The 20,223-nt window shown below is 48.7% G+C and overlaps 2 protein-coding genes across 3 annotated transcripts in view; both read left to right on the top strand.

The window, feature by feature from the left end:
- LOC144587072 (uncharacterized) overlaps window positions 1-17,382 on the top strand; it is a 78,683-nt gene extending 61,301 nt beyond the window's left edge. The window contains 2 exon segments of the mRNA XM_078386421.1: window positions 138-755; window positions 15,012-17,382. Coding sequence (XP_078242547.1) covers window positions 138-755; window positions 15,012-16,704 — 2,311 coding nt within the window. The 3' untranslated portion in view covers window positions 16,705-17,382.
- The window catches only part of LOC144587237 (uncharacterized), a 139,690-nt gene that overhangs the window by 76,484 nt on the left and 42,983 nt on the right, over window positions 1-20,223 (top strand). The gene's annotated exons all lie outside the window — the stretch shown is intronic.

Genomic DNA, 20,223 nt, shown 5'->3' with positions numbered 1-20,223 from the left:
GAAACACGCATCGAAGAGGAAGCGTAGCCCTTCCGACCGACGTCGAACAAGCGTCGACGCCGACAAAGCCCCTCCTCTTCGACGGAGTCCGATTCCTCCCGGAAGCATCGTCATTGTCGACATTGATGCCGGTCCAGCTCCTCGACGTCTTCGTCGACGGATCGACATCGGCGAAGGCATAAGAAGATCAAGTATGTCTACCTCTCATCATCTTCCACTTCCCCTCACATTGAATACCGGCATCGACGTCGACATCGGGAGGCAGGCGTCGAACCGCCCCAGCCGCAAGTGCCGCAGCCGGTGCCGCCGGTAGAGCCACTTCCTGTTGCTCCTCCCATTGTACAACCTTCGACGTCGACCATTGTACAACCTTCGACGTTGACCAAAACCATCGACGTCGGTAAACAGCATAGACAGTCAAAAAGGGATGTCTTTTCGTCTGACCCTGATGAGGTCTCTTCTGTACTATCATCTGACTCGGACCAAGAACTACCTGCGCAACCTTCCCAGGGTGCAGACGCTTACTTTCATGTGACGATCCACCCACATCGAAAATATCTTCTCTTTTACTTTCAAGAAACCGTTTATCAGTTCATTGCCCTGCCTTTCGGCCTTTCGACAGCCCCCAGAACCTTCACAAAAGTTATGGCCCCGGTGGCGGCATACCTGAGACTCAGGGGTATTCTCATCTACCCTTATATAGACGATTGGCTACTGGTTTCGAGATCCAAGAAACAAGCCCTCAAAGACACAAGGTTTGTCCTGCAGCTACTCCCACGACTCGGCTTGACTATCAATCTAAAAAAGTCTCACCTTTCACCATCAAGGGTCGTACATTACATAGGCGCTCGCCTGGATGCTACCAAGGCCAGGATTTTTCTGCCCACAGAAAGGGTAAAAAAGATTCAAAAGGCCATAAGCAAATTTCATCTGGGGGCACGCGTGACAGCAAGGCATGCTCAACATCTTCTAGGCTTGATGGCGTCAACAACTTCAGCACTAGCTCACACCTGGCTCAAGCTGCACTCTCTGCAGTCATGGCTACTTACACTATTCGACCCCATGACAGACAGTCAGCACAAACGTCTTCTAGTGACCCCGGAATTAGCCAGCCAGCTACAGTGGTGGACTTATCCTCCTCACATTCCAGTTGGAAGGCCCTTCAAGCCACTGCAGTTGACAATACAGGTGACTACAGACGCCAGCCCCATTGGATGGGGAGCTCATTGTGCTCACCACAGGATACACGGCCTCTGGTCTCACCAGGAAATGAATCTCCATATCAATCACCTGGAGATGCTGGCGGTTATCAAAGCGTTTCGGGCGTTCCTTCCCATGGTGCAGGGTCGTGGTGTTCAGGTGATAACGGACAACACCATGACCATGCACTACATCAACAAGCAGGGAGGGACCCGTTCTCAGTCTCTGCTGTACCTCACCATACATCTTTGGGAATGGTGTTATCTCCACCAGGTTTTCCCGGTAGCCGTCCATATCTCGACCACAGACAACTCCTTGGCAGACCGTCTCAGTCGTCTCCCATATCAGACACACGAATGGGAACTCAACCCTTGAGTGTTCCTCGACCTATGTCACCTTTGGGGATACCCTTCTGTAGACATGTTCACTTCGCAGCGCAACACGAAGTGTGCTGCTTATGCGTCCAGAGCCGGGATCGGCGAGAACTCTCTGGGGGACGCCTTCATGATTCAGTGGAACCTAGGCCTCCTCTACGCCTTTCCGCCCTTTCCACTAATTCAAAGGACTCTGGTCAAACTCCGACAGTCACACGCAACAGCGATTCTCATAGCACCACATTGGCCCCGGCAGTCGTGGTTTCCAACTCTAACAAACATGTCCACCGGATTCATGAAGTTGCCGATAATTCCAGATCTCCTCACGCAGGATGCAGGGACAGTACTGCATCCGGAAGTAGAGACATTGCAACTGACCGCGTGGAGGATCTGCCCTCGATCAGGGAGATATTAGACCGGGCTAAAAAACCCTCCACCACTAGACTGTACTCTCACAAGTGGAGGAGTTTTGTTAAGTTTACAGAGGACAGGGGACTTGTTTCATCCCAACATCTCTTTCAACTTTATTACTGTACTTGTGTCATCTTTTTGATCTCCAGTTATCCTTATCCACCATTAAGGTTTATTTAGCCGCTGTAGTTTCATTCCAGCCTAAGGATTCGGCTTCAGCGAGTTTTTTCTCGCATCCTACAGTCAAATCTTTCCTTAAGGGACACTCTAACCTGAGACCTTCTGTGAAATGGCCTCTACCCCAATGGTCCCTTCAGTTAGTTCTCCGCGCCCTCACCCGCGCTCCCTTTGAACCTATGGCTACCTGTGACTTGAGGTTGTTGTCATTTAAGACACTATTTTTGATAGCCGTTACTTCAGCGAGATGAGTTAGTGAGCTCGCCGCACTACGTTCTGATCCACCTTTTCTGCAATTCTTCAAAGACAAAGTTCAGTTATACACAGATGTTTCCTTCCTGCCCAAAGTTGTGTCGGATTTCCATTTGAATCAACCACTCTCTTTACCTACTTTATTTCCTGAACCTGCTACTGACACCGAGCGCATGCGCCATACACTGGACGTCAGGAGGGCTCTAGCTTTCTATGTGTCTAGGACCAAGGACATCAGGGCCTCTAACAGACTCTTCATTTGTTATTCTGGTCACAAAAAGGGTTTACCTACAGCAAGTTCTACACTCTCCAGATGGCTCGTCTCCACTATCACGTTGGCGTATGAACTTCAACATAAGGCTCCGCCTGAAGGGTTGTGCGCTCATTCCACCAGAGCTGTTGCATCCTCGACAGCCCTAATACGTGGTGTTGATGTCCCAGAAATCTGCAGGGCTGCCACATGGTCTAATGTGTCAACGTTTATTACCCATTATAGACTTGACGTCAGAGCCAAACGGGAGACGAGTTTTGGGAGAGCTGTACTAACTTCCGTTCTTCAGTGACATCCCACCGTCCAGTAAGTAAACTTGCTAATCACCCTTTTGTGTGCATTCACAGAAGACCACGAAGAAAGAGAGGTTACTTTACCTGTAACCATGGTTCTTCAAGTGGTCATTCTGTGAATTCAAACAATCCCACCCTGCCTCCCCACTATCTGTCATTGCTAGACTTACCTCATGCTTAGGTACCTGTGGCGGATAAATGGAACTGAGGCTTGGGTGGGCGGAGCATGCGCAATGGAGGCACTCTACAATTGTTACATTTCTCTTACAGCTCGAGAACATTCCGAGAGGACCGGCGCTGGCGCTTGGTTAACCCTTTTATGTGAATTCACAGAATGACCACTTGAAGAACCATGGTTACAGGTAAGTAACCTCTCTTTATTTGGGTTTCTGTGGTTTGCAAAGAGTCACAACAATACCCATCTATGTTATTACAGAGTCCTTTCTCATGCTCTCAGAATAGCATTCCCTTGGCTCTCACTAGCAAACAATCTGTCAGCATAGCAAAGATCCTTTATACAGAGAAACAAGATGGAACCTCTCTTGAACATTTCTTAATTACAAAACCCATGCTCCTTACAATATGGAGAATTAGTGCAGGGAAATCGCCCCAGAGGGAGACCACAGCTGCGATACAAGGATATCTGCAAGCGGGATCTGAAGGCCTTAGGAATAGACCTCAACAGATGGGAAACTCTGACATCTGATCGTTCAGCCTGGAGGCAGGCAGTGCATCACGGCCTCGCCCAATTTGAAGAGACCCTTGTCCAGCAGGCTGAGGCAAAGAGGAAGTCACAAAGGAAGCAAAACCAGGGAGCTGGACAGGGGACAGATTGGATTTGTCTCCAGTGTGGAAGGGATTGTCACTCTCGAATTGGCCTCCTCAGCCACACTAGACGCTGTTCCAAGTCCTCCATACAGAGCACGATACCATAGTCTTTCGAGACTGAAGGATGCCTACATGGCATCTCATCACACGCCCCTGTTTCACAAAGAGGCCTTCGCCTCTCCCCTCCTGCCCCCTCAACCCGTCCTTCTCCGGAGGTTTTTCCATCTCTGGGACGGGACAGTCTTCCAATGGCTCCCAGTCATCTTTTGAGGGGAGGACCCAGCGGCTGTTACTCTTGGGTCTCCTGCTCAACCCCCTGGACACTGGCCCGTGGGGATCCCTCAGATTTTTCTGTCTTGTCCCCTATGCTATTGAACATCTCCATGAAACCGCTGGTAGAGGTTGTCCAGAGGTTTGGGGTTGATGGTGACCCCCCCACTCGGCCTCTCCTCTCCAGGGAAAGGCTGTGCTGGTTCTAGACCTGTGCTGGGTGTCAGGAAGGGACCGGACGAGGCTGACCCTGAAGCCGGGAAAAAGAGAGGCCCTCCCGGTCGGTCGAAAAGGAGGCTGAGGAATCAGGGGTGGTGGTAGGCTGTGCTGGACGGGGGGGGGCACTTCCCCACCTAAAAAAACACACAGGGAAGGAGGGCCTGGCGAGGCTTCTGACAGGGGGAGTCTTGGGGGGGGGCTTTGTGCTTCGAGTGTGTTCTCGGGGTTCCCTTTGTGGGTCCTTTTTTTCCCTCTCAGAGCGGGGAATGGGCTCCCCCCCCCGTTGAGGGTGTTGGGCCTCCTCACAGCTTTTGCCAGTCAAGATTCTAGTCCAGGAGAAAAGGCAGGTAGAAATAAACGGTGGTCAATAAATAGAGGAAACCAAGGCCAGGGACCGTCAGGCTAGGGGTGTGTGTGTGTGTGTGTGTGTGTGTGTGTGTGTGTGTGTGTGTGTGTGTGTGTGTGTGTGTGTGTGTGTGTGTGTGTGTGTGTGTGTGTGTGTGTGTGTGTGTGTGTGTGTGTGTGTGTGAGGGGGGGGTTGATGTGGGTCAGAGGGGTGTGGGGGGTGTCCCCTTCAGGACCCCTCACTTCCTCTCCCCCTGCTCCCCACGTGTCTCTCCCCCCCTCCTGTCACAATCACAACCATCATCACAACCACCCCCCTCCCTTCTCTACCTCCCACCGGAAGCGGAAGCCGGGCGCCTGCCCCTCCTTCTCCCCCTCTCTCCCCCCCCACCTCTATGGTCCTTCCAGGAGCGCAGGCGTGGCGGAGCAAGGGGGGCTTCCTCGTGAGTTTCCCGCCGGAGGAGGTGGGCGTTTGGGGGAGAGCAGGAGGAGGAGGGATGCATGGAGAGAAGGGGGGGGAGATTTCCCCCCAGGGTGGGGGCAGGTCTTGGTTGGGGGGGAAGAGAAATATTCGGTGGGGGAGGGGCGGTCCCGATCCGGCCTTTCGGGCCGAGAGACTCTTCTTCCTCGACCCCCTCCCGTCAAGGCAGCGGTGCCTAATGGGAAGTGGGGGGCTTTGTCCTCATTTCTTCCTCTTCCGGTGGGGGGGTCAAAAAGTGGTGGAGGGGGGGGAGAAGAACCGTCCCTTGATTTCCGTCCTGCCCCGCCTGGTAAAGCTAAGTCCCCCCGGGGGGGGTGGACTCCCTCCCACCTCCCTTGACCCCTCGCCCCCCCTCTAGCCTGGGAAGGAGATGATGGAAGGACCTGCAGCGTCCCTGGGGGGGGAGAGGGGCTGGTGGGGGGAGGAAGGGTACTAGGCGTGGGTGGGGGAGGGAGAAGGTCATATCCAGACCCCCCCATCGCCCTGCAAAGGGGTAACCTCTGCACCCTCTCTCTCCCCCCCTTGTGGCCCTTGGATTAAATTTCATCATCATCATCATCATAACAGCCCTGTGAGAACAGAAGGAGGGCAACCCATGGAAATCCACCCTGGGGGGAGGGGGGCAGCCATCAGGAGGGAGGTTTGGGGGTGCCTGTTTGGGGGTAGAGGAGGGGGTCGGTTGATTTCCATTTCCACTCAGCTCTCCCCCAGGAAACATTATTCCCCCCCCCCGGTCTGGTAAACCTACATTCTGGGGGGGGAGGGGTTTGCTGGAAAGAATTCCCTTCCTTTTCCCCCCCTTTGGGCCCCCAATCTTTGGAGGGAGATGATGGAAGGAGCTGCAATGTCCCAGGATGTGAAAAGGGGGCTTGGGGGGGGAGTACCAGGCATGGGGTGGGGGGGATGAGAAAGTCAGTTGGAGGGGAGGGGGCCGCATCCAGACCCCCGTCCTACAAAGGCAACCTCTACACCATCCCCCCTCCTGCTGGCCCTTGAACCCACTCGAAGAAGCGCCTGGGGTAAAATCCCCACATTTTATTATTTAGTTATTGATTGATTGATTTGTTTATTTATCTTATAAAAGACGGTTCACAGCGATTGGCGAGACCTGCAAGAGCTGAAGTAATTAAAAAACAATCAGACAACCTTTAAAAATGCAGGAGGAGGCAAAGTGACTCTAGAGAAGGTGACCGAAGAAGACGGACCCCTTGGGAGCAGGTGAGGTTGTGGAGGGCACCGAGCGGGAGGGAGGGAGGAGAGGGTCCCCCTTCCTCCCCTTTTAGGCCCTTTTTCCAGCTCCTGCCCTCCGTGTCGGCCCCGGGAGGTGGAAGTGATGTCCCTCTCCGGGCAGGTCTTTTGCAAGGCCAACGGCTCTGAATGGACTGGACTGGGCCTCCCGGCTGGAGGTTAAAATAGGGAGGGAGAGCCCGCTGTCTGGTTCCCTCCTGTATCCCCTGTGGGTTGTGGGTGAAGTCAGTCGGAGGGAAGAGGGCCGGGGGTGGGGTGGAAAAGGGGCAGGGGAGGATGATAATGCCCTTGCAAGATGGAAATGTTCCTGGGGCATAAACAGGGCCCAGCTGGGCTCCACGACACCCCAGCCCTCCTCTTGGCACCCTCTTGGGCCACTGGGCAGAGGAGCGCCTGGGGAGACGGATCGTGTGCCGGCACCTTTCATGGGCCAGGAAGCGGAAATTTCATCATCATCATCATAATGGCCCTGTGAAAACAGAAGGAGGCAACCCATGGAAATCCATGGTGGGAAGGGGGGGAACCCTCATTGGAAGGTTTGGGGGTCCTGATTTGGGGATAGAAAAAGGGGAGTCGGGAAAGGGGGGCAGAGACCTTCACAGAGGCAGGGGGTTCCAGTCCGTCGATCGGTCACCCCCAAATCCATGGCCTGGTGGGGAGAAGAGGATGGTGGTTTGCAGTCTCCCAAAGAGGAGGGATCTCTTGAGATGCTGCAGGACGAACTCACCCCACCCCCTAATATCCTCTTTGGCTCAGTGGAGATTTGAACCCAGGTCCCCAGACTCCCAGCCCCAGATCTGTTTCCCATCATGTTTTAAGAGCCTCCTGTTCTCTTCTCTCCTTTTAACGTTACGCTTTTTTAAACCTTGGAATTTATTTCTTCTAACCAGTCTTTAATCTACATTTGTGTTGCCTTTTTAATTAATCCTGAGAAATTCCATTCAGATTTTCCAAAAATTTCACTACAGGTGTTAAGGGAGGAGATAACGGAGAAATTATTAATTTCCATTTAAGCGCCGTGGTGGCGCTGTGGGCTAAACTGCAGAAGCCTGTGCTGCAGGGGTCAGAAGACCAGCAGTCATAAGTTCGAATCCACGCGACGGAGTGAGCACCCGTCGCCTGTCCCAGTTCCCGCCAACCTAGCGGTTCGAAAGCATACAAATGCGAGTAGATAAATAGGGACCACCTCGGTGGGAAGGTAACAGCGTTCCATGTCTAAATCACACTGGCCATGTGACCACGGAAGATTGTCTTCGGAGAAACGCTGGGTCTATGGCTTGAAGAGCGGGATGAGCGCCGCCCCCTAGGGTTGGACACGACTGGACAAAAATTGTCAAGGGGAACCTTTACCTTTACCTTTTTAATCCAAATTTGCCAAGGGAGATTTTCCAACTCTGTTATACAGCCCTTATTATTTTTCCAAAAATAATCTTATCTATATTGCCCTTAAATTCTTGTGTTTCCCAACTTAAACCATATCAGAGCATTAGGGAAAGATGTAATATCTGGAATAAATCTTATTTCATTGGCTATATAAGAAAATATTATATTAGAAAGACCTAACCCTGCCTATTTTTCAGATTGATAGCATCATCTTTTATTTATCCTGGCTCTTTCGTCTTCCCTTATTGATACTGGTAGATTCCAAAATAGAAATGTTAATTTTCACCGAGATTGTCATTTTACGCAACATAATTTGACCAAACCGAGATAACCCAGTCTTCTTATATTCTTTTAATTTATTTTTAACTTTTAGTATCAATCCATCATTTTTTTAAAATTCTTGTAAATGTTAAATTCTTCTAATTATTCAGTTTTTTTCATTATATTGCTATGAAAATTTTCCTTCATCACTGCTTTCTCCTCCTTTTTACAATTAAACAACAGCATTTATGATTTAGTCCAGTTTATTTTCAATATCAGGAAAAACTTCCTAACTGTTAGAGCAGTACGATAGTGGAACCAATTACCTCAGGTGTAGGTGAGTGCTCCAACAATGGAGGCATTCAAGAAAAAAAAATCAGATAATCATCTGGCAGATCTCCGTGGGTGGTGTTCCTGTCTTGAGCAGAGGGGGTTGGACTTGATGACCTTATAAGGCCCGTTCCAACTTCACTTTTCTATGATTCTTTGTAGACCCGATTTCCCCTCCGTTTCTTCCAAATGAGCTTTATACGATCCTTAACCTTAGATGGGTCCTCTATTGTTAACAAAATAAATTCAGCAAAAAAATGATTCACAGGCTTATCTTTTTTGCCAGTGTCCTGTATTTAATTAATAAATTGAGTTGCCTCTCCTGATAGCATTCACCAACAAATCTATAACCAAATCAAGTAACAACAGGGAAAGGATGTATCTTTATCTTGTGTCCCAGATTCGGGAAATGCGTTCTGGTCACTTATATGGATCCTGAAGGATTCCTGAATGCTCTTGGAGAGTTTCCAGCTGATATGGTCAGCGCTCCTATCGAAGCCCAGGTCGCCTTGTGATACAAGGAGATGGCCCAGGCGGTTGACACGATCGCATCTAGGTGCCCTCTCCCTGCCCGCAGAACCTGTATGGCTCCATGGTACACAGAGGAGCTTCTGGCTATGAAACGGTTGGGGAGACGGCTTGAGCGCAGATGGAGGAAATATCGCTGTGACTATGACCAAACACAGCTTAGAGCCCATTATCGGGCCTACTCTGTGGCAATACGGATGGTGAAACGCCAGTATTTCTCCACTCGTATTGCTTCCTCGGTGTGTCGTCCAGCAGAGCTATTTCGAGTGGTCCAGGACAGTCTTAATGAATTTGTTGCACACTTTGAGGGGGAAATTGCTCAGATTCGCAAAGAGTTGGACTCCGCTGTTGGTGCAGAGCCTATGGTTGTGTCCAGTGCTCCGGACTTTTGTCATAATTTATTGGATGAGTTCCAGTTGTTACAGCCTGAGGACAGGGTGCTTGGATCGGTTCATGCCACCACTACACAACTCGACCCTTGCCCATCATGGCTAATAAAGAAATCTGCTAGGGGAGTTCGCACCTGGATCCTGGAGGTCATCAACTCCTCGTTCAGAGAGGGAGTGGTCCCTGCCCCATTAAAGGAGGCGGTGATTCGCCCACTCCTAAAAAAACCCTAATCTGGACCCAGGTCATCTAGATCCATTTCAATCGGGTTTCAGGCCGGGTTACGGGACGGAAACTGCCTTGCTCACCCTGTTTGACGACCTTTGCTGGGAGAAAGACAGGGGTAATGCATCCCTGTTGATTCTTGTGGACCTCTCAGCAGCTTTCGACACCATCGACCATGATGTCCTTCTGGACAGACTGGCTGGGATGGGAATGGGAGGCACTGTTTTATAGTGGTTCCGCTCCCACCTGGTTGAACGAGTCCAGAAGGTGGTGCTGTGGGACAATAGCTCTGACCCATGGCGGTTGCGTCATGGGGTTCCTCAGGGCTCTATACTGTCCCCCATGCTGTTCAATATCTACATGAAACCGCTGGGAGAGGTCATTAGGAGGTTTGGGCTGAGGAGTCAGCAATATGCTGATGACACCCAGCTCTACCTCTCGTTCTCTACCAATCCAGGTGTAGCAGTCCCCGTTCTGAACTCGTGCCTAGACTCGATAATGGTCTGGATGAGGGTCAATAAACTGAGGCTCAATCCAGACAAGTCTGAAGTGCTGCTGGTAGGTACCCTGCCAGATAGGTTAAAGGGCCATTTCCCTGCCTTAGACCGGATTTGTTGTTGTTTAGTCGTGTCTGACACTTCGTGACCCCATGGACCAGAGCACTCCAGGCCCTCCTGAGTTGGGCCAAATTCATGTTGGTCACTTTGATGACACTGTCCAACCATCTCGTCCTCTGTCTTCCCCTTTTCCTCCTACCTTCACACTTTCCCAACGTCAGGGTCTTTTCCAGGGAGTCTTCTCCTGAGATGGCCAAAGTATTGGAGCCTCAGCTTCAGAATCTGACCTTCCAGTGAGCACTCAGGCTTGATTTCCTTTAGAATGGATAGGTTTGTTTGGAAAAAGGGGTTACACTTCCCCTGAAGGACAGGGTCCACAGCTTGGGGGTGCTCCTTGACCCCGGTCTGACCTTGGAAGCCCAGGTGGGCTCGGTGTCCAGGGGTGCCTTCTTACAGCTGCGGAGAATATATCAACTTCGCCCTTACCTGGATGAGCGGAGCCTGGCAGCAGTCACTCATGCACTGGTAAGAACCAGACTGGACTCCTGCAATGCGCTATACGTGGGGCAGCCTTTGAAGACGGTCCGACAACTGCAACTGGCACAGAACCGGGCTGCACGGCTGGTAAGTGGTGCCGCCGCACGGACTCATATCACGCCAGTTCTGAAAAATTTACACTGGCTGCCGGTTGCTGCTCGGGCCCAATTCAAAGGGCTTACTCTGACATATAAAGCCCTAAATGGCTTAGGACCTGGTTACCTAAAGGACCGCCTTCTTCCATATAAACCTGCCCGCCCTCTAAGATCAGGACAGGAGGCCCTTCTGAAGGTGCCATCCCTGAAAGAGGTGAGGGGGTGGCATGTCGAAATAGGGCCTTCTCGGCTATTGCCCCCTAACTTTGGAATGCCCTCCCTATAGAGATCTGCTCGGCTCCAACACTTTTGGCATTTTTATTACTTATATTCTCTAGCTGGTCACATGAGCAGCAGGACTTATTAATATTGTTTTAAGAATTGTTTTAATACAGGATATATTATATTGTCTATTTTAATGTTTTTTTAAGTTTTAATATTGTTGTACGCCGCCCAGAAGCCACTGGTAATGGTGCGGCTAAAAATATACCATATGCCAAATCAAAAATTTTCTGTCCTTCCTTTAATACTGCCCACTCCATGAAATTAAACCATTTAATAATATCAAATGGCATTTATTATTCCTCCTTTCATTTTACTTTTAGATACAAAATGGGCTACATTCAGTGCCTTTCTAGTCAAATTTGCCATTGTCCTCCTTCCGATCCATCCATTGTGATCTTCCTTTATCTAATTTATCTATTGAAGGGGAACCTTTTTTGTAAAGAGACAGGCCTATCAGGTTCCGCATCAGTAGCATCTTTATGAGGTTTTAATATTTAGTCTAATCAACAAATGTTTCCAAGAAGAGGGAATTTCTTCCCCTTCCATTATATGATTGAATAAGGTTTTGAGCTTTGATATTAATATTCCCCCCCACCCGTCTTTAAATTATCCAGAATTTATTCTAACTCCTATTCTGGAAGAGGTTGCTCCTCTAATTCTCTATAAATAATGAAGTTGGAAGGGTCACCCCGAGGCCATCAAGTCCAACCCCCTGCTCAAGGCAGGAATCCAAAATCCAAGGAGGTCTCCCAGGGGTTTTTCTAAATTCCTTTTGAAGGCCTCCAGGGTCGGAGCGCTCACCGCCTCTTGAGGTCATGGGTTCCATTGCTGAAATCTGGCTTCCTGTAGCTTGAGCCCATTTTTGCGTGTCCTGCACTCTGGGTGGATCGGGAACAGATCCTGCCTCTCCTCTGCAGGGTCCTGATCCTTATGAATCATGCCCATTTCATGCAACCACACTAGACCTTGCACGCAGGGCTCCAAATGGTGATATTGAGCATTTCGTAAAACTCAAACAACAGATTGCCCCAACTATACTTGGCCTAGTTTCTATCTTTCTGTATCTTCTGCCCAATTCGCATCTGGTATAAAGGTCTCCAGCCGTGACAGCAAGTCCTCCAAGATCTTCCTCTTGATCTCCCCCCCTTCTGGAAGGCCCCTTCTCCTCCAATTCTGCTGATGAGACCACCTGTCTTACAGATCTAATAGTTCTTAGGGCATCTCGTGAAGTTTCTCTCCTTGCCAGTAAATTCTTCATGGTCTTTTCTAGTGTCATTTCTCTCCGTCTCCTGAATTTTAAAACCAAGCCTGATGACTTACTTCCCCACATGGGCGAATTTTAAAGTTGGTTTAAAGAGCTGAAATTGCCTTCTGCATTTTCCCCCTTCTCTCTCTTTAGGTTTTCCATCTCGCTTCTCAAAAAGTTTACACTGGATCCCATCCAAGTCTTTCAGGCCCTGTATCTTCTCCAGTAATTTATCTTCTTTTCACCGTTTCTTCTGGTACCCCAAAACTCTATTCTCCTGAATCTAGAGAAGCCTCTCTCCATTGGTTGGCCTCTGGCCTCTAGTTTGTTGACTATCTGTTATTTTCCTCTATTTCTTTGCATTGTTCATTTAAGAAGGCCCTCTTGTCTCTCCTTGCTATTCTTTGGAAGTCTGCATTCAACTTTCTGTAACTTTCCCCATCTCTCTTGCATTTTGCTTCCCTTCTCCTCTCTGCTATTTCTAAGGCCTCATTGGACAGCCACTTTGCTTTCTTGCATTTCCTTTTCTTTGGGATGGTTTTTGTTGCTGCCTCCTGGACAATGTTACGAGTCTCTATCCAAAGTTCTTCAGGCACTCCTTTATCCTTTTGTTTCTGATCATGGGGTGTTCTTGGCAAAGCTACTGGAGTGGCATTGCCTGTTCCTACTCCGGGTGGATTGCGTTTAGTTGGAACTAAACTTCAGGCACTCTGTCCACCAAATCTAGTTCCTTAAATCTGTTCTTTACTTCCACTGTGTATTCATAGGGGATTTGGTTTAGATGTTACCTGAGTGGCCCAGTGGTTTTTCCTACTCTCTTCAGTCTAAGCTTGAATTTTGCTATGAGAAGCTGATGATCAGAGCTGCAGTCAGCTCCAGGTCTTGTTTTTGCTGACTGTATAGAGCTTCTCCATCTTTGGCTGCAGAGAATATAATCAATCTGATTTCAATATTGCCCATCTGGTGATTTCCATGTGTAGAATCGCCTCTTGTGTTGTTGGAAAAGAGTGTTTGTGATGACCAGCTTATTCTCTTGAGAAAACTCTGTTAGCCTTTGTCCTGCTTCATTCTGAACTCCAAGGCCAAACTTACCTGTTGTTCCTTTTATCTCTTGGCTCCCTACTTTAGCATTCCAGTCCCCTAGAATGAGAAGAACATCTTTCTTTGGTGTCAGTTCTAGAAGGTGTTGTAAATCTTCATAAAATTGTTCAATTTCAGTCTCCTCAGCAATGCTGGTTGGTGCATAAACTTGGATTATTGTGATGTTGAAAGGTCTGCCTTGGATTCATATTGACATCATTCCATCATTTTTGAGATTGTATCCCATTACAGATTTTCCCACTCTTTTGTTGACTACTCCATTCCTTCTACGGGATTCTTGCACACAGTAGTAGATATGATAATCATCTGAGCTGAATTCGCCCATTCCTGTCCATTTTAGTTCACTGATGCCCAGGATGTCAATGTTTATTCTTGCCATCTCCTGTTTGACCACCTCCAGCTTCCCAAGGTTCATAGATCTTACATTCCAGGTTCCTATGCAGTATTTTTCTTTGCAGCATCGGACTTTCCTTTCACTTCCAGGCATGTCCACAGCTGAGCGTCCTTTTGGCTTTGGCCCAAACACTTCATTAGCTCTGGAGCTACTTGTACTTGTCCTCCGCTCTTCCTCAGTAGCATGTTGGACTCCTTCCAACCTGAGGGGCCCATCTTCCAGCTATTTCTAAGGCCTCATTGGACAGCCACTTTGCTTTCTTGCATTTCCTTTTCTTTGGGATGGTTTTTGTTGCTGCCTCCTGGACAATGTTACGAGCCTCTATCCAAAGTTCTTCAGGCACTCCTTTATCCTTTTGTTTCTGATCATGGGGTGTTCTTGGCAAAGCTGCTGGAGTGGCATTGCCTGTTCCTACTCCGGGTGGATTGCATTTAGTTGGAACTCTCTACTATATCCTGTCTGTCTTGGGTGTCCCTGCATGGCATAGCCCATAGCTTCTCTGAGTTACTCAAGCCCCTTCGCCACGACAAGGCAGCAATCCATGAAGGGGCTGTCTAGAGTAGTGCTGTGAAAAAAATGGAAGCAGGATAGAAATTGAATAAATCAGATAGGCAGGGTAAAAATACAATAAAATCAATCAATCAATCAATCAATCAATCAATCGTATTTCAGTTGTCATTTTCCAGACATACACCAACTCCTTTATTAACAGCAGAAATGAAAGTTTTGCACAAACATTAAGGAGGGGAAAAACACAGCAAAATTTTCTGGCTCACCTATCCTCAAAATTAAATTCTGGTAAGTGCTCCAAATCCTCATATAGTCTTCAAGAACACCAGATGTCACGCCAGAATGACCGTCCATTTTAGCAAATAAAAAAACAAGCCTTTCAACTGCATTGCAATGGATGGGGTGCCTTTCACTTGCCACTCCCAGTACAAAATGTTCAGCTCACAAGCCTTTAAACACCGATCTCATCATCGTGTCCCCCTCCCCCATTAATTTTAGCTGACTTTTAAGGGAATGAATCTGGAATCCTTTCAGTTTGGAGATGAAAAAGGGTACTATGCCTGATACCTTCCTCTTATGTGATGAACAAGGAGTGAGATTTTTCTATTTCCTTTCTCTCAGGTGAAGAACAGGAGAATAAGAACAGTCTGGAAACAGCTGATCCGAAAAGAGAAATTTGGACATCCAGGGGGACAAAAAAAGCCAAGAAGAAGGAATCCTGTGACTCTCGAAGCCATGAGGTGCTTGAGCCCCAGAACCGAATCACCAAAGAAAGAGTCAAGGAAGCAGCCCAGTGTGTGAAGAAATAACCCCTGTAAGTGTAGCTCTAAAAGGCACTGCAGACGTCCTGTGGGGTGGAGTGGACCTTGTATGAAAATGCAAAAAACCCACGCAGCGGAGAAACCATATAAAGGTTCGGCTTCTGGGGAGAGCTTAACTCAGAGTGGACATTTACAATCTCATCAACCGACCCACACAGGGGGAAAAACATATAAATGCGTTGAATGTGGAAAGAGCTTTAGTCAGACGACTCAGCTTAATATACATCGAAGGATCCACACAGGGGAGAAACCATATAAATGCATGGAATGTGGAAAGTGCTTTAGTCAAAAAGGTAACCTTGGTTTACATCAAAAGACGCACACAGGAGAGAAACCCTATGCGTGCCTTGAATGTGGGAAGACATTCAGTTTGAGTAGATCCCTACATATACATCAAAGGACCCACACAGGGGAGAAGCCGTATAAATGCATGGAGTGTGGAAAGTGCTTTAGTCAAAAATCTACCCTTGATATACATCAAAAAACACACACAGCAGAGAAACCCTATGCGTGCCTTGAATGTGGGAAGAGATTCAAATTGAGTAGAAACCTACCAGTACATCAGAGGACACACACAGGAGAGAAACCCTTCACATGTGAGGAATGTGGGAAGAGCTTCAGTCAGAGACCCCACCTGAGTAGACATCAAAGGACTCACACAGGAGAGAAACCATATAAATGCATGGATTGTGGAAAGAGTTTTGCTGACAGTGGAACATGTACAAAACACCAAAGGATCCATACAGGGGAAAAACTGTTTACCTGCATGGAATGTGGGAAGAGCTTCCATTGGAGCAGTGCCCTCATTTCCCATAGAAGAACTCACACAGGGAAGAAGCCGTATCAGTGCATAGAATGTGGAAGGAGCTTCACTGGGAGTGGACAATATGCTCAACATCAAAGGACACACACAGGAGAGAAACCATATAAATGCATGGAGTGTGGAAAGAGCTTTAGTCAAAAAGGTAACCTTGGTTTACATCAAAGGACACACACAGGGGAGAAACCATATAAATGCATGGAGTGTGGAAAGAGCTTTAGTCAAAAAGGTAACCTTGGTTTACATCAAAGGACACACACAGGGGAGAAACCATTTACGTGTGAGGAATGTGGGAAGAGCTTCAATGTCAGCAGTAGCCTCAGTTCACATCAAAGGATCCACACAGGTGAGAAACCATATAAATGCATGGAATGTGGAAAGAGTTTCAAGGACAGTGGATCATATAGAAGCCATCATAGAATCCATACAGGGGAGAAACCATTTAAGTGCATGGAATGTGGAAAGAGCTTCAATCAGAGTGGCCATTTTAATTTACATCAAAGGATTCACACCGGGGAGAAACCCTTTAAATGCCTAGAATGTGGGAAGAGCTTCTGTCAGAGTGGAGATCTATATGCACACCAAAGGATCCACACAGGGGAGAAACCCTTTCCATGCATGGAATGTGGAAAGAGTTTCAGTCGGAGCAGTAACTTGAGTAGACATAAAAGAAACCACACTGGGGAGAAAGCACATCAATGCCTGGAATGTGGGAAAAGCTTCAGTTGGCGCAGTAACCTCATCAAACATCAAACAACTCATATTGGGGAGAAACCCTAGAAATGCATGGAATGTGGAAAGAGCTTCTGTCGGAGTGACCATCTACATTCCCATCAAAGGACCCACACCAAGTGAGAAGCCTCATAAATGCATGGAACATGTCAAGACCTTAAACTGCCTTGAAGTTCAGGGCTTTCCGGTTATGAAATAACAAACATGCTTATTCTTTTATATCCATGTGTAGTAAGGCAGGTCATGAGAGTGGGGAGGTTCCTTTCCTGCTGAGCATTGCTTTTTGCCTCCCTGGCGTAACCCACGTGGAACAGCCCAGTCGTAGGAGCCGGAGGCTTGGTCACCTCACTACATTTGGTGGGGGAGGAAGTTGGGGAGGGAAGTGGTGATGGGTGGTAGGCAGAGAACAAGGGAGGGAGAGGGAGGGAATGGGGCAGGTGATTCAGAAAATCCTGTTTTATAAGTTTTCAGTATGAGTCCTTACTCTTAATAGTTTTCACATGAAAAGAATACAGTGGGGTCTCGAGTTACGAACGACCCTACTTGCGAACAACTCAACTTACGAACCTGCTCTATAGGGGAAATAAGGACTCGACATAAAAACTTCCCTCGAGTTACAAACAGGAATAAAGTGTCCCCTCCCTCCCCTTACAAGCTTCTGGAGGGGAAAAAAGGGTCAGAAACGTAAAAAATAAATAAATAATAGAAAGTCAGTTACCAGGCCTTGGGAGCCCCCAAATAACAGGAAAAAGAGTGTTTCATTTATTTGTTTAGTCGTGTCCGACTCTTTGTGACCCCATGGACCAGAGCACGCCAGGCCCTCCTGTCTTCCACTGCCTCCCGGAGTTGTGTCAGATTCATGTTGGTTGCTTCGGTGACACTGTCCAACCATCTCATCCTCTGTCGTCCCTTTCTCCTCTTGCCTTCACACTTTCCCAACATTAATGTCTTTTCCAGGGAGTCCTCTCTTCTCATGAGAGGGCCAAAGTACTGGAGCCTCAGCTTCAGGATCTGTCCTTCCAGTGAGCACTCAGGGTTGATTTCCTTTAGAACTGATAGGTTTGTTCTCCTTGCAGTGCAAGGGATTCTCAAGAGCCTCCTCCAGCACCACAATTCAAAGGCATCAATTCTTCGGTGGTCAGCTTTCTTTATGGTCCAGCTCTCACTTCCATACAACACTACAGCTTTGACTATTTGGACTTTTGTTGGCAAGGTGATATCTCTGCTTTTTAAGATGCTGTCAAGGTTTGTCATCGCTTTCCTCCCAAGAAGAAGGCGTCTTTTAATTTATTTATTTATTATTTATTTATTTATTTGATTTATATCCCGCCTATCTGGTCCGCACGGACCACTCTAGGCGGCTAACAACCATAAGAATAATATAAAACAATGAAAACAGACAATTCTAAAAAAGAAAGAAGGCACTACATTAAATCATATAATACACAAAGCAAAAGCAAAAACAAAGAGGGGGGTCAAGAGGAGAATGATGGAAAGGCCTGCCGGAACAACCATGTTTTTAATTGCTTCTTGAAGACACCCAGCGAGGGAGACCTGCGGATCACAGGAGGTAAGTTGTTCCAGAGGCGAGGAGCCACCGCCGAGAAGGCCCGATTTCTTGTCTTCTCCTTCCGGGCCTCCCTCGGCGTTAGGCTCCTCAACCTCACCTCCTGGCTCGAGCGAGTGACACGGGTAGATCTTGGCGGGAGAAGGCGTTCCGCCAAGTATCGAGGCCCTAAACCGTTTAGGGCTTTATACGTGAGCATCAACACTTTGAAGTCGATGCGGAAGCGGATGGGCAGCCAGTGCAAGGCGGCCAGAGTGGGTGAAATATGTTGGTATTTTTTCACACCGCTGATTAATCTGGCCGCCGCGTTCTGCACCACCTGTAGCTTCCGCAGCAACCCCAAAGGTAGCCCCACGTAGAGCGCATTACAGTGGTCTAATCTGGAGATTACAAGCGCATGTACCAAGGTAGTGAGAGCCCCCACATCAAGGTAGGGTCGCAGCTGGGCTATCCGCCTAAGATGAAAAAAGGCGGTACGGACCACCGACGCCACCTGGGACTCCATAGTGAGCGCCGGGTCCAGGTGGATCCCCAAGCTGCGGACCACATCCCTGACGGGCAGGGTCACCCCCCCAAAAGAGAGGGGGTTTCCCAAATCCCGAGCTGCGGGGGCGCCCACCCTCAGCACCTCCGTCTTGTCCGGGTTCAGCCTGAGCCCGTTCTCCTGCATCCATTGCAGTACAGTCTCCAGGCAGCGCTGAAGGGACGGAACGGCATCTCCTGTGGTTGGCAAAAAGGAGATATAGAGCTGGGTGTCATCAGCATATTGATGACACTTGGCTCCACACCCCCTGATGACCTCGCCCAGCGGCCTCATATAGATGTTAAACAGCATTGGGGAGATAATCGACCCCTGCGGAACCCCACAATTGAGGATCCACGGGGCCGAGACACTCTCCCCAAGCTGAACTCTCTGAGGACGGTCCTCCAAGAAGGAACGGAGCCAGGACAATGCCAGGCCGCCTATTCCCAACTCGGAGAGCCTCCCCAGGAGGATACCGTGGTCAATGGTATCGAAGGCCGCTGAGATATCAAGGAGGACCAACAGAGACACTTTGCCCCTGTCGGCCTCCCTCAATAGGTCATCACACAGGGCGACCAATGCCGTCTCCGTACCGTGGCGCGGCCTGAAGCCCGACTGGAATGGATCCAGGGCATCTGTTTCATCCAGGAGTGCCTGCAGCTGATCGGCCACCACCCTCTCCACCACTTTGCTTAGGAAAGAAACATTGGCGACGGGCCTGTAATTGCCAATTTCGTCCGCCGCCAAACTAGGTTTCTTCCTAATGGGCCTAATGAGTGTATCCTTCAGGGCAGATGGAAATCTGCCCTCAAGGAAAGACCCATTAATTATAACCGTGGCCCATTCCGTTGTTAAAGGCCTGGCTGATTTGATTAGCCAGGCCGGGCAAGGGTCCAAGGAGGAGGTGGTGGCACGGCAGCGATCAAGCACCCTGGCCACAGTGTCAGGCGTAACAGGCTTAAAGGTATCAAAAATCACCGGGCAAGACGGAGCGCTGGACATCTCTGCTCGACTCACTGTGTTCAAAAAAGGAGAGAGGTCCCGGCGGATGGCCTCCACTTTTGATTTAAAAAATGCTGCAAATTGGTCTGGCGAAAAACTAAAGGGAGGCCCGTCGCTCAGACCAACTCCGGATAGGTCGCGTACTATACGGAATAACTCCGCCTGCTGGTTGGAGGCTTCACTTATCCGGTTAGCGAAGTATGCTCGACTGGCAGCCTTTACCTTAGCCAGGTAAAGGTTAGTAGCGACCTTAACAGCTATCCAATTCCAATCCGTCGGGTCCTTTCTCCATTTCGTGGCTGCTGTCTCCATCTGCAGTGATTATGGAGCCCAAGAAGGTAAAATCTGTCACTGCCTCCATATCTTCCCCTTCTATTTGCCAGGATGAGATGGGACCAGTGGCCATGATGTTAGTTTTTTTTATTTTGAGTTTAAGACCGTTTTTTGCACTCTCCTCTTTCATCCTCATTATAAGGTTCTTTAGTTCCTCCTCGCTTTCTGCCATCAGAGTGGTATCATCTGCATATCGGAGGTTGTTGATATTTCTTCC

The sequence above is a fragment of the Pogona vitticeps genome, chromosome 2, assembly GCF_051106095.1.
Source record: "Pogona vitticeps strain Pit_001003342236 chromosome 2, PviZW2.1, whole genome shotgun sequence".
Classification (NCBI taxonomy): domain Eukaryota; kingdom Metazoa; phylum Chordata; class Lepidosauria; order Squamata; family Agamidae; genus Pogona; species Pogona vitticeps.
Note: the sequence above shows the minus strand (reverse complement) of the source record. Positions and strands in the feature narration are given on the sequence as shown.